Below are 13,575 nucleotides of genomic sequence, written 5' to 3' on the forward strand. Positions count from 1 at the left end.
TATGGCTGCCTAGTGTGGCTTGCGCATTTAAAAAGTGTGCCATTTCTTTCAATTGCACGTGAATCATTGCACATATATCTGTTGACTTCTGAAAAAGTCACCTTAATTATCTTTTTCACAACTTTTATTAATTCAATAAAGTAAATTAAAAGAAATATGCAGACTGTACTTTCTTATTCATGAACAACCAAAGGCTGTTTCGGAAAAGAGGGGAGGTGACATGAACAACCAAAGGCTGTTTCGGAAAAGAGGGGAGGTGACCGTATAACAGTGTTGGACGGGGAGGGTCGGGTGGAGCTGCAAGGGAAGGTCAAAGAGACTGATCACTGAGAGGTTATCCCGTTATTGCCTGCTAAAAGCATTAGAGAACACACTGAACATTTGTAACATGCATAGTGTCACACAATCATTGAATAGTGAGGAAACCTAGTTCTACGGGACTGCAATAATTTATACCAAAGCACCAGTATGCTCCTCTCGGAGTAGTATGGGTAAGAAGCTTTGGCTCCATCACAGTATACTCTACTGTCACCAACTGCCAGCCTCTTCAGGCCTGGTGAGGAGGGTGGTGCATCCTTCACATAGGAGTTGGGTACAGCAGGATCAATTATTTTGCTAGGGAAATTTTAGAAACCTAGAGCTTCAGGAGTTTGATCCCCAATAGGGCAAACATCACAGGGGAATCTAAAATGAGACATTGATTGGACGGGATAATACAGATTGCTGTACAAGCAAACACTGTTCCTACCCAATAGGGCAAAAACTCATGGGAATCTAAAATGAGACATTCATTGGATGGGATGATACTGATTGCTGTGCAGGCACACACTGTTCCTCACAAATGTTTCTTTTCTTTTTAGTGATCCAAAACAAAAACACTCCTTTGATAGAAATGAAAAATTGGCATCCTCCATTGCAAAGGAAAATAAGCCAGATGAATGGAAGACCAGAGGCTCTGAAAGCGCTGCAAAGGGACATAAAAAGTCTACAACTAAGGATGAATACAAACGGACAACAAAAGATACTGCTTACAGCAAGACCCTTGAAGGCAAAAAATCCAACTCCGGTCTCAGTAAAAACCATCCAAAAACGTCTCCTGTTGTGGACAAAAGAAGTAATTTAAAGAGCAGTAAAGAAAAACAATCATGTTCAGAAAAGCGGTCTTCTGGTTCCACAACCTCAAAGAAAGATTCTTCGAGCCAAAAGGTTGTAATGAAGCAATCAAAAGAGGACGTGAAGCTGATAAAAAGTGACGTTCCTATACAGAGTACAAAACAAAATGATAGCCCTAAAAGCAATGTAAAGATGGTGGACGAGGACTTTGAACCACCAACTATGTCTTTCGAGTCCTACTTAAATTATGATCAGATCTCTAATAAGAGAAAAAAGAAAAACCACCCTGTCAATGAAAAAAATAAAAAAGCAAAGACTTATGAGCAACTTAGCACTTCACCAGCAAAAAATAAAATGATTGAAGACAAAATTAAATCTAAACCGGATGCTATGCCAGAGACGCTGGCAAAAAAGGTACAGTATTGTGAGTTTCATTATCTGTGACTCTCAAATGTTTTCATAGACTGAGACGTTAACATGCACACATATATGGCAATGTGCTTTTGCCTCCACAATCTTTCCAGTATGTGTTGGAGTGTCTCAGATCCCTCTTATGTAGTTAGGGTGTAATACACCAGTAACGCATTAAGTCATTCTCTTCCGTGTTATAATACAGCCTGCTGACTTAAGTCATTCATGAAAAATGTCTTGACACTCCTTATCTGTGAGTTGTTGAACCACCATGAGAAGGGAATTTTAGATCAGCTTAATATGCAGTAGTGTGAGTGCGGGGGACCTCACAATTTTGACACCCCAAAATTTGACAGCTGAATACCTACGGTTTGATAAATCAGACCGTGTTATTCCTCAATTTCATGAGGCAAAGTATCCCTGAGCTAAGGCACCTCCTGGCATATCAAAAATATCAAAACTACATTCAATTGAGTAAAAGGCCCCATTGATTAACTGAGCGCAATAGTTTAAAGGATTGATTACAAAAATTCTAAGTGCAGTGCAGAATTATTCCAGTCCTGGGAAGACCTGGCATGGTAGTTCAGGCTGAACTTTTCCCATGAGAAACAGGGTTGAGACTGATTTGCATATGGCTGGGTCTGAACTGGAGTGACTAATTGAGCTAAAGAACGATGATGGATTAGACCCAGATCTAATTGTGACTGGGGCTGAGTGTCTGAAAACTTTCAGTGCTCTGTCCATCGTCTTCCTGTGTTTATAATGCAGAATTATTGCCAAGAAAGCTCTCCGCAAATAGAGCATTACAGAGAAGTGCAAAATCAAAAATATTTTAAGGACCAAGTGAACAGCAAAATAAAGAGAAAAAGACCGCATCCCTAGTAGCATTCAGGAAAGCTCTGGCTAACTTCCAAATATCAAGTGCTTATGCACTTTTGTATATGAAACATGCAACAAACTGCAGCTTTATTGTGGTATGATCAAATGTGTTACATTCTCAGCAAATCATTACACAGTTTCATTAAGCATCATATTTCCTTAACACCTAAGCAATATCCATCTACATGAATATTGATTCTGCCCACTCTATGCTAATCCTAACCAGGGATGGTGGAACACATTTGATACATGAACAACAAGTCATTATGAATGAATAGGGTACAGTGAGCTAGCAGAAGGACCTTGGAGTTAATTAACAGTTTGTTGACTGGGCTGGAAAAGTGTAATCAGGAACAGCATGAACGATGACTATGGAAATAAATAGACATGATACTACTTGTCTGTGTGCTGCAAAAATAATAAACCGCGAGATGTGTGGGAGGGGTAGACAAAGGTAGCAACATCCATTTAAAAAAAAGATTGCTGCTGTACCCTCATTGTTGTGGCCTACTTAACATTGGACATGAAAATACACTAATACACATCATAGGAAATTCGTTTAAAAAATAACAGTATTATTTCAGTGTATACTTGAGTATGTGAGTGTAAAATTACATTCTGCACGTTAATAATTCACAACAATGTAAATGTACAATAATCTTTTACAATAGCAGTCAATAAAAGTTGGTCACAATACTTTTGTCGCATCGCTTGGTAAGGATCAAATTCTCAAAGAGCATAGGTGTTCTAGGGACCGCTGGGCAAATGCTATTTAGCCGAACACAATACCTAATGTAGTAGTATCTCAATCGTTTGGGCTCTCCAAGTTGAAATTCCTTCTTTCATTTCTCAAACAGTTTTGATTGCTTTGTCATCTAAAACGTCTCTAAATCTCTCCTAACTTTTTCCATTCTACAGCTGAGTCTTTCTTCAAAGCTGGAGTGAAATATGGGTGTCTTACTTTCAGGGCACGCTGGAATGGGAAGTTGGTCGGTGCTTCTCCATGACGGGGGGCCCCCATACCTTCAGTTTGGTCCTAGTCATGGAGGAAGAGTAGATTCCCGAACTATGGCGTTTTTGTTTTGCATCTCCACCATACTTTTCAGATTGGTGTGCCTACAATAACATGGACTATGAAGCACCACTGTTTTTCGGGTTTCGTTAGATGCCACATTGCCATAAATTGTAGCTGGTATGCGTGACCGTGTCTCCTTAGGCTTGGTAATCCTAGCCTTTTTTTCTTTCAATACGAGGCACAAGTTGCTGTTTCCTATCTATTCTGGGCTGCTTTCTGGCACATAAAAAATTATTAGTCCTCTGAAGGAGCTACAGTAAACCAATCTTCAAAAATGTTTGTGTACAGACCACTGTGCCTACCATGAAGCATCCTAAGTAATGAACTATGACTTTATCAACCTGCAAAACTACATTAGGTGTAATTTGTTTTAAAAAAAATTGCTAGGCCTAGATAAATGTGTCATGTACTAGTTTCTTGGCAGGTGTGTTTTTTCCCATCTCAGTGATGCTCCTTTTATTAACCGCAGGAAAAAAACCTGACACATTACACTGGGATTCAGCTTATGTTTGCTCGAGTTATTTGTCAGTGATGTAGAATTGTATAAAATATGATTGCCCAATAAACTAGATGCTTCAGTATTCTACTTACCCAGTTACAAACAAAATCAATTAGGGAGATTATAAGCACGCTACTCACCCGTGAGGGTCCCAAGGCGCTGGGGGGGGGGGTGCAGGGAGGAGGGGGGAGGGGAGAGGGGGGAGCAGCCCCGGTCTGTCGAAGAGCCAGGCCTTGAGGGTTTTCCGGAAGATGTGCAGGGTGGGGGCATGCCTGATTCTGATCTTCAGCTTGTTCCAAGTCTTGGATCGATGTAGGAGAAGGTTGTTCCACCCGTTTTTGCTCTGCGGATGCTCAGGGGTTTGACTAGGGGAAGGTCGGCGGATCAGAGGTTCCTCTTGGGTATGTGGAAGGAGATTCTGTCATTGAGATATTGAGGTCCGGTGTTGTGGGGGCATTTGTAGGCATGGGTGAGTATCCTGAAGGTTACTCTTTTCTCGACGGGGAGCCAGTGGTGTTGTGCAGGTACTGGGTGATGTGTTTGTGTCGAGGGATGCAGAGGACGAGTCTGGCTGCGGTGTTCTGTATGGTCTTGAGTTTGCAGAGTAGGGACTTGTTGGTCCATAGAGGGCATTTCCGTAGTCCGATCTGCTGGTTATGAGTGCGTGGGTGACGGTCTTCCTTGAAACGGGGGGATCCATTTGAAGGTTTTTTTGGAGGATGCGGAGGGTGTTGAAGCAGTTGGAGGCAACTGCATTGACCTGTCGGGTCATGGAGAAGGAGGACTCTAGTATGATGCCGAGGTTCAGGATGGTCGTGGGGGTGGGAGCGGCTGCAGAGGATGGTGGGCCACCAGGAGTTGTCCCATGCAGAGGGGGAGGGTCCGAGGAAGAGGACCTCTGTCTTCTCTGAGTTGAGCTTCAGGTTCTGCTGCTCATCCAGGATGCAACGTCTTTCATTCCTTCTTGGAAGTTGAGTCTGGTGGTGATGGGGTTCTTGGTGAGGGAGTAGATGAGCTGGATGTTGTTGGCGTAGGACAGTATGCTGAGTCCGTGCTGTCTGACGATGGCGGAGTGGGGTTCTATGTAGATGTTGAAGAACGTGGGGCTGAGCGATCCTTGGGGTACTCCGCAGTTGATTTCCGTGGGTTTGAGAGGACGGGTCGAAGTCAGATTCTTTGAGTTCTGCCGGCGAGGAAGGAGTGGAGTCTGTCGAGGGTGGTTCCCTGAATGCCGGCTTCGTAGAGGCTGGCGGTGAGTGTGCGGTGGGAAACAGTGTTGAAGGCTGCAGAGAGCTCAGGGAGGATCAGGGCTGCGGTGTGTCCTTGGTTGAGTAGGGTGCGGATGTCGTCTGTGGCGACGAGTAGAGCGGTCTCCGTGCTGTGGTTACTGCGGAATCCGGATTGGAAGGGGTCCAGGATGGAGTGTTCGTTGATGAATTCCATTAGCTGGACGTTGACAGTCTTCTCAGTGACTGTGACTTTGACTGTGAAAGAAAGGAGGGAGATGGTCCGGTATTTCTTGAGGTCGGTGGGGCCTGCTGATGGCTCTTTGAATAGGGGTCTGACTTATGCGCGTTTCCAGTCGCCGGGAAAGATGCCAGTTTCAAAGGTGGCGTTGATGGTGCGTCGTAGTTCTGGAGCAATGGTGGCGGCAGCTCTGGGGAAGACGTGTAGGGGTTCATGGGGGCTCCTGAGTGGATGCCTTTCATGGTCGATATGGTGTATTTGGTGGTGACTGGGGTCCAGGAGGAGATGGTGCGCTGGGTGGCGTTGCTGGAGGATGGGGTGGTTTGGGAGTCAGGTGTCTGGTCGTTGAAGTTGTCATAGAGGCCCTTGATCTTCAGATGGAAGTAGGAGCCACGCTTGTTGTAGAGGTCCTGGGAGGGTGTGAAATCCGTGGTTTCACTGGGGGTTTGCTGAATGAATTCCTGGCTGATGCTGAAGAGTTCCTTGTAGTTGCTGGAGTTTGCAAGGATCTTGTTCGGGATGAAGGTCCTTTTGGTGGACCTCATGCGCAGGTGGTATCCTGTCGTGGCGTTTTTGTAGGTGGTCCGGTCTTCAGAGGATTTGCTGTTTCTCCAGTTATTTTCATGATGTCTGCAGGTGCACCTGGGTTCTTGTATGTCTACTGTGAACCAGGTGGTCTTCCTGGAGCGCTGTCTGTCGGGGTTACGTAGGGGTGCGAGCTCGTCTGCGGAGTTGGAGCTCCATCTGTTGAGTGCTTTGGCTGCTAGATTGGCATCAGCCAAGGTGGCGGGGGCATCACGGTTGAGGGTGGAGTTGAGCTGCTCCTTGGTGATCTTGCTCCAGTTTCTTCGTGGAGGGCGGTGTGTAGGTTTGGGCGCTGTGCGTTTGTCAATGTGTACGCAGGGGTTGCGTGGTGTGGCATGTTATTACCTCCTGCAAAGATGGGGTCAATGGTGTGTTCTGGCTTGTTGGTGGGGGTGGTGACGAATTGTTTCAGTCTGAGGTTGTCCAGGAGGTTGGCAGAGTTTGGGTCGCAGATGTTGTCTAGGTTGAATGTTGAGGGTTCCGCTGAGTATGCGGTCCAATGGAGGCGATGGCGTGGGGCATAATGGGGTCGGCGATGGAGGTGGTGAACGCCATTCAAGGTCCGGGAGGTCTGTAGGCAAGGGTACGCCTTAGAGTTGTTCTGGGGCTGGGCTGGATATGGAAATGGAGGTGATCAGTGGTGGGCAGGCTGTCGCATGAGCTGGAGGTCGTGAGTCGGAGGGAGCTCTTGTGCACAATGGCAAGTCCTCCTCCTGGGTGGTTGAGGCGATCCTTCCTCTTGGTCTTGTATCTGTTGGGGATGGCGGTGGCTATGTCGGTGGCGGAGATGGAGTTGGTCTAGGTTTCTGTGAAGGTGACGTCTGGTGAGAGGGTGTTGAGGAGGTTCCAGATTTCTACTGTGTGCCTGTACATGGAGCACGTGTTGAGGAGGATACACCTCTGGGCTTTGGTAGTGTTGGTGTTCATCGTGGGGGCGGTGGCTGTGGGGGTGCAGACGGTGGTGAAGGCGGTGGTGAAGGCCTGGTGGCAGTGACAGTAGGAGAACTGTCCGTGGGTGGTGCTCGGTGTGGACAGCTGGCAGTTGTTGTTCCTTTTGGGGTTGAGTGTGAGGAGGGCCGCTCAGTTATAGCGATGGGAGGTCGGAGATCCATGGTCCCTTGTGCAGGTCGCGGTTGGGTCGGGATGGTCGCAGACGGGCTTGGCTTTGGTGTGCCTTCAGCGTCCTGGCGGCAGGCCAGCTGCGAGTGGCTGCACAGCGGCCGCCATTAAATAGGGGAGGGGGGAGGGAAGCGCAGCTGGGAGGTGGGAGACGGAAGGGGGGGAGGGGCCACAGGGGCAGCAGTGGCAGGGAATAAAGGGCAGCAAAGGGGACACGGAGGACTCGAGAACAACAATACAAAGGCACAATACAAAAAAACGTATGACAAAACTGAAAAGAAGGCAAAGTATACAAGCCAACAATACAGAAAAGCATGATACCCGGAGCAGACAGGCGGAGAGCGGACTCGAACCCTGCCTCACCAGCGTAGTGGCACAGCAGCAGCAGCAGAGCTGGTAGGGGAGAGACCAAGTCTCTGACCAGGGGGTCAGAGGTCTTGCTCGCGCTCCCTTGCAGCTGCTACCATTAAATAGGGGAAGAGGGAGGGAAGTGCAGCTGGGAGGTGGGAGTAGAAGACGGCAGGGGGGCCACGGGGGCAGCAGCGGCAGGAAAGAAGGTCAGTGAAGGGGGCACAGAGAACTAGAGAACACCAATACAAAGGCACCAGGAGGTCAGAGGTCCTGCTCTTATCCCACTTTGTCAGGCAATGAGGTGAGAAATTATAGCAACATTCTCATATCAGAGCTCTGATATTGGACTTTCGGATTATGCAAGGGCACTTATTGTGTCAGGATATACATTTTAGCAAGCACTGATCATTTATCTTTCTAAATATGCTAGATCCTGAGCAACCCAGGGTTCTCTCATTATGCCAGACATTTGAATAAAGTAGAGTGCAGACTGTATTGTTCCTCCCTTTCTTCCTTTTCTTTGAGGAAGCGTCTTGCCCTGGTGAATACACATTAGTGCATTCACTTGATTTTGGGAAAATGAAATGTAATTTTTATCAAGAAAATGTGCACTTATTTGGCATATTTCACATAAGCACTTATACCCATGTATATTTGCTCATGCAAAAATGTAATACTCAAATGCTTGCTAGACGTATGCCTGGTATTTTGCGACTGTTGCAGGATTCTGACCTACTTCAGTAAACTCGAACTCTAATGAATGCCTGGAAGTCGTAGATTTACATCAGTGCACTTTTGTGACTTCCTTAAAGAATATGGCCCATAATGGGTTTACACCGATTCTCCATAATTATTAAGTATTGGCATACTCCAAACATGTTTAATTAAATAATAAAAACAACACAATCACAGGAAAGTGGGTTTGGCACCTAGTGCTACTCCTCCCAGCCTCACTGGCTACCTGCACTGCATTTGGTAATATTAAGTTCGAAGTCCATTAATGGTCTGAGAGAAAAATGAGTATTAAGCCCTTTTCTTCTGTTCAGCTTCTTCACTCACCAGCATATGTACCAAACCAGAGTTCTTGTATCTCATTTTTAATTTGCCTTTAGTAACATTCCATTACACTTACACAGCTAATTAATGTTTCACTACATGGTCACTTCTACAGGTCCTAATTCTGAATGACTATCAATGTAATGCTCCGTTGTATTGTACAATATCCTTTCCCTCAGAATATTAAAAATCTAAATAATAATCCACTGATTGGTAAAGAATTGAAGTTCAAACATCTGTCACCACCATTATAATTGCCTACATTCGGAATATGAATTGGTTAGGCCATTGCATTGCAAGTTAATGTTGCAATAGAAGATGATTAAAATAATCCTTGAATTATTAGAAGTAATCATGCAAGCTTGACTATTTCTACACAACACAGATGACTGTCTGCACCAGGTCCTAACCTATGTACATGTGCTTCTTTTGCTTAAGAAGATGTTCTATCTGTAAAGTTTTCACCACAATATGAAGGGTGCAGGTATTATGATGTTTAGCACCTTCAGACCTAGGCTATTTTAGTGAATAGTGTATTTTTGACAAACGTTGCATAGAGTGTACATTGTTCTTAGTAGGTAATACTCTGTAGTGTATTTCTCATGAAAGTTTCACTGTTTGCAAACAGTGTGGTATAGAGTACTGTTTTCACAGCATAAGCACTGTTTACGGTACCCAATTCTCTACTGATATCAACTTTGTCTCAGTGTAAATTCGGCGAGCTTCAGAGGTTTGATACAGATAAAAGCAGTCTGGCTTTCTGTGAACAGTTGTATACAGATTGAACACCATACTTAATGAGGGTTTTCTATATATCTGTGGTTGATTGTTAATGTGAGCCATGCTAGCTTTTAATTGCATGACATGCTTCCTATACCTAATGGAGTTGTGTCTGTGATGGCAGTAATGATGGCTGATATTCTCATGAGCTATTTTGTTCTTACTGTCGGGCCTCTAATTGCATAGTAATTTATAGAGCAATATGTGGGAACACAAAGCTTGGATAATGTAATCCGTGATGTCATCAATGTCATTTGAGATGTCATCAGTGATGTCATTGAACATGTCATGAGTGATGTCATATGTGAGGTCATAAGCAGCGCATGAAGGGGACACAAGTTGTAGTTCGTGCTGCTAACTAGAACTACTGAAGTTCCATGGTTTTTTAAGTTGAAAAGTTACTGTCACCGAGAAATTCACCTAACCATAACTTTATTTTAACCTTTGGTTTGGGTTTTCAGTGAATTTCTAAGTTTTTGTAAAGTAAGGCCTAGATGTATCAAGATTCCATTTTGCGAATCTTAAATAGCGATTTTTAGCGAATCGCTATTTAAGATTCGCAAAACGGAATGTATGTAAAAAATCGCTTTTTTTTAGCGATTCCTTATTAATCTTTATTTGCGAATTCGCATTTTGCGAATTCGCAAATAAGGAATAATTTCCCATGCATTCCTATGGGCCAGGAGGCCCTTAGGAATGATTGTGAAGTAATTCTCAAATTGCGAATTCGCAATTTGCTAATCGCAATTTGAGAATTATTTCAAGGGTGCAGGGGTGTCTCATGGACACCCTGCTGCACCCCTGAAACTTACATGTGTGTGCATATGGCACACATACATGCCCTATGGGCATGTATGTGTGTCACATGCCACCTTCAAAATTGTCATATTTTGGTTTTTGAAAGGATATCGCAAATTAACACAAACCTCAAATTGGTGTTAACTTGCGATTCCTTAACCTGAATTCGCAATGTAAAAAAATTTCATACATGGCATTTAAGGAATCGCAAAATTGCGATTCCTTAAATGCTTAAGCAAAATAAGGAATCGCAATTTTTTGCGATTCCTTATTTTGCTAATTTCTAATACATCCCAAAAGATGCAAAATGTCAGTTTGCGATTCGTTAAGGCTGAAATTCTGCGAATTTCGGCCTTAACGAATCGCAAAAGGCTTGATACATCTAGGCCTAAATGTATTATTTTGAGTGTATATATGGTAGAATAACTGAAGAATATATCCTGTGTACACACATGATTTTAATAGGTAATTGCTTTGTGCTGGAGCATAACAGGAAAGGGTTACAGATGTGTGTTAGGTGTAGGGAGGGATTTGGCCTCTCTGCTAAAACCTCTCTGTAATGATGTGTGTAGTAGTGTGTGGGGAGAAACTGATCTCTTCTTTCAGACTCCTCTCTCAGATGATGGGTGTGTGAAGTAGTGTGTGTGTGGAGGGATGGGCCTCTCCTTTCACACCTCTTTCTCAGATGACAGACATGCATGGAAGACTATGGAGCTGGACTGGCTTCTCTGTTGAGACCTCTTTCTATAATGATGGGTGTGTGTAGTAGGGTGTGGCCTCTCCTTTCAGACCTTTCACTCAAATCATCGGTGTGCATAGTAGGAACTGTGGATGAACTGGCCTCTCCTTCAAAACCTCTCAGATGGTTGGTGTGTGTGGTAGGGTGTGTGGATGTACTGGCCTCTCCTTAAAGACCTCTCTCTCAGATGGTGGGTGTACGTAGTAGGGTGTAAGGGGAGCGACTGGCCACATCTTCAAGACCTCTCTCTCTGATGACAGATGTTCGTAGTAGGTTGTCTGGATGGACTGGACTCTCCTTTGAGACCTTTCTCAGGTGACCCATGTGTGTAGTAGGGTGCATGGAGAGTGACTGGCCTATAACGTATGACCTCCCTCTAAAATGCCTGGTGTGTGTAGAAGTGAGTGGGGAGGGACTGGCCTCTCCTTTCAGACTTCTCTCTCAAATAACGGGTGTGTGTAGTAGGATGTCTGGATGGATTTAGAGAGATTTCTCTCTACGATAGCTGTTGTACATAGTAGGGTGTATTGGGAGGAACTGGCCTCTCCTTTCAGACCTCTTTCTCCGATGACAGATGTGCGTGGTAAGGTGTTCGGGAGGGACAGGCCTCTCCACTGTGACCCCTCTAATGTATGATGAGTGTGTGTAGTAGGGTGTGGGGAGGGACTTAACTCTGTTCAGAACTCTCCCCAACCTGATGGGGGAAATAGTAGGTTTGGATAAACACCATCTCCACTAACACTCCTTCCTAAAGTGTGTATACCAGAATGTATTAAAAGTACACCTACTCTTTCCTACTTTTCACAACCCTGCAAGAGTCTCAGGAGATTGGGTGTGGCTTACCGCAGGGGGCAATGGCCGCTAGATCGAGCGGCTCCGTCGGACCACCTCAACGTCCCCCCCGCCCATAAATCCGGAATAATATCCTAAATCGGGGCGTGAGTGAGGTCCCTATGACTCGCTTGGTGCCCGGATGCAGAACCAGCCCTAAAGAGCAGTGATGGACCTGAGACTGAGGCCAGGACAGCGAGAGGCCTGCTAAAGAGTGGCATCCCCAGGCTCAAGTGACTGAGCTGAGGCACAACACGCAGCAAGCAGCGGGACGACCAACACAGTGTGCAACCCGGTTAAGACGCAAGTGCCGGCCGGAGCAGCATAATCGGAAGACTGGAGAAACACAGCGCCGCAGGAAACCTGCAAGACTCCGTGGGCTGCCACCTGGGCCCCGAGAAACACTGGACATGCCAAAGGAACTAGGGGACCCACAAGCGGGAGAGCTGAGCCCATTTGGGAGCAGCGATAAACTGAGGGCGAGGCCAGGACCCAAGAGCCTAAGAGCAACAACAAAGTGAGAAAAAGTACACTAGCTACCTTACCAGTGACGAAACACGAAGTGAGGCATTGGCAGCTGCTGAAAGTGAACATACAGCCCTTTTAGAGAGGCCTGCATGGCGCAGTGACATAAAAGCTTGGGCTGCCATCTGGGCCCCAAGAAATGCTAGAAGTGTCGAAAGAACAGGGGGACCCACAAACAGGAGAGCCAGGCCAACGTAGGACCGGCAGTAAACTGAAACTAGGCCAGGACCCATGATCCCAGGGAAAACAATAGGGTAAGCAGAAGTATGCCAGCTACCTTGACAAGTGTAGGGTTCAAGGAGTGGCATCGGCAGCTGCCGAAAGAGAAAGAGCAACCACTTTGAAGAGGCCTACGCTTCGCAAAGATATAAAGGCCAGACTGGAGCGGCTCATCCACAGTGGGTAATGGTGTGAATGCTGGGGAATACCCATAAATCATACAAAGTCTATACTGCAGAGTTATCCTGGGGATCTCCCATTGAAGTACCCCAGACTGGGATTAAGACTCTGGGTCTCCCATCCTAGAAGCATCGAAGATACTGGGGGGAGGGACCACTCACGCCCCACTGTCTACTTTGGGGCCTTTTCAGTAAGACTCCTCAATATTTGGCAGTGTCACAAGTGGTGCACCCAAACTGGAAGGCACCCACTCACGCTATAGCATGGGACCAAATGAACAAGGAACCTACTAATAAACTAGCCTCGCCCGCTGTGGTATCCCCATGTGTAATCAAAAACTGCCAATATGACATGGGGCAGAAGAACTCGTGCCCCCAACCAGACAAAGGTGGATAAATATGCTCTGCCAAAGGACCGAATGGCCAACCCAGAAGGCACAGAAGCAACCGGGTCAAAAACGGCAACATCCCAGATAGTGAACCCTGAACCCACGCTGCAGGATATCACGGCTGCAATACAAAGAATTAAAACTGATCTGACAGTGAAAATTGATGCGGTCACCACAGAGCTATCGCTATTAAGAGCGGACCTCTGCAGCATGAAGGATCGAGTAACAGAGGTTGAAGGAACGACAACAGAGCGGATTACTGATGCAAAGACCCTACAGAAGCAAGTCAGAGAGCTTGCACAAACAGAGAGCTAGAAAACAAGCCGGAAGACCAAGAAGGGCGCTCCTGCTGAAATAATTGGGGTAGTGTGGAAGGACAGGCAGTGGACCTACTTGTAGAGAACCTTATAACTAAAACCCAGTCTAGAGGACTAGCAACATTTTTCTCGGCAGAGCGGGCCCACAGAATCCCAGGAGCGCAACTGAGTCCAGGCACCCTGCCACGGCTCATAAAAGCGCCCTTATCTCCTTTTACCCCGACTTCATGCAGAAAGTGCAGC

At 45.9% G+C, this 13,575-nt stretch overlaps 1 protein-coding gene across 1 annotated transcript in view; it reads left to right on the forward strand.

The window, feature by feature from the left end:
* LOC144762707 (elongin-A-like) overlaps window positions 1-13,575 on the forward strand; it is a 586,446-nt gene that overhangs the window by 197,827 nt on the left and 375,044 nt on the right. The window contains exon 4 of the mRNA XM_078647949.1: window positions 861-1,527. Coding sequence (XP_078504075.1) covers window positions 861-1,527 — 667 coding nt within the window. The remainder of the gene's footprint in view (window positions 1-860; window positions 1,528-13,575) is intronic.

The sequence above is a fragment of the Lissotriton helveticus genome, chromosome 6 (assembly GCF_964261635.1).
Source record: "Lissotriton helveticus chromosome 6, aLisHel1.1, whole genome shotgun sequence".
Classification (NCBI taxonomy): Eukaryota; Metazoa; Chordata; class Amphibia; order Caudata; family Salamandridae; genus Lissotriton; species Lissotriton helveticus.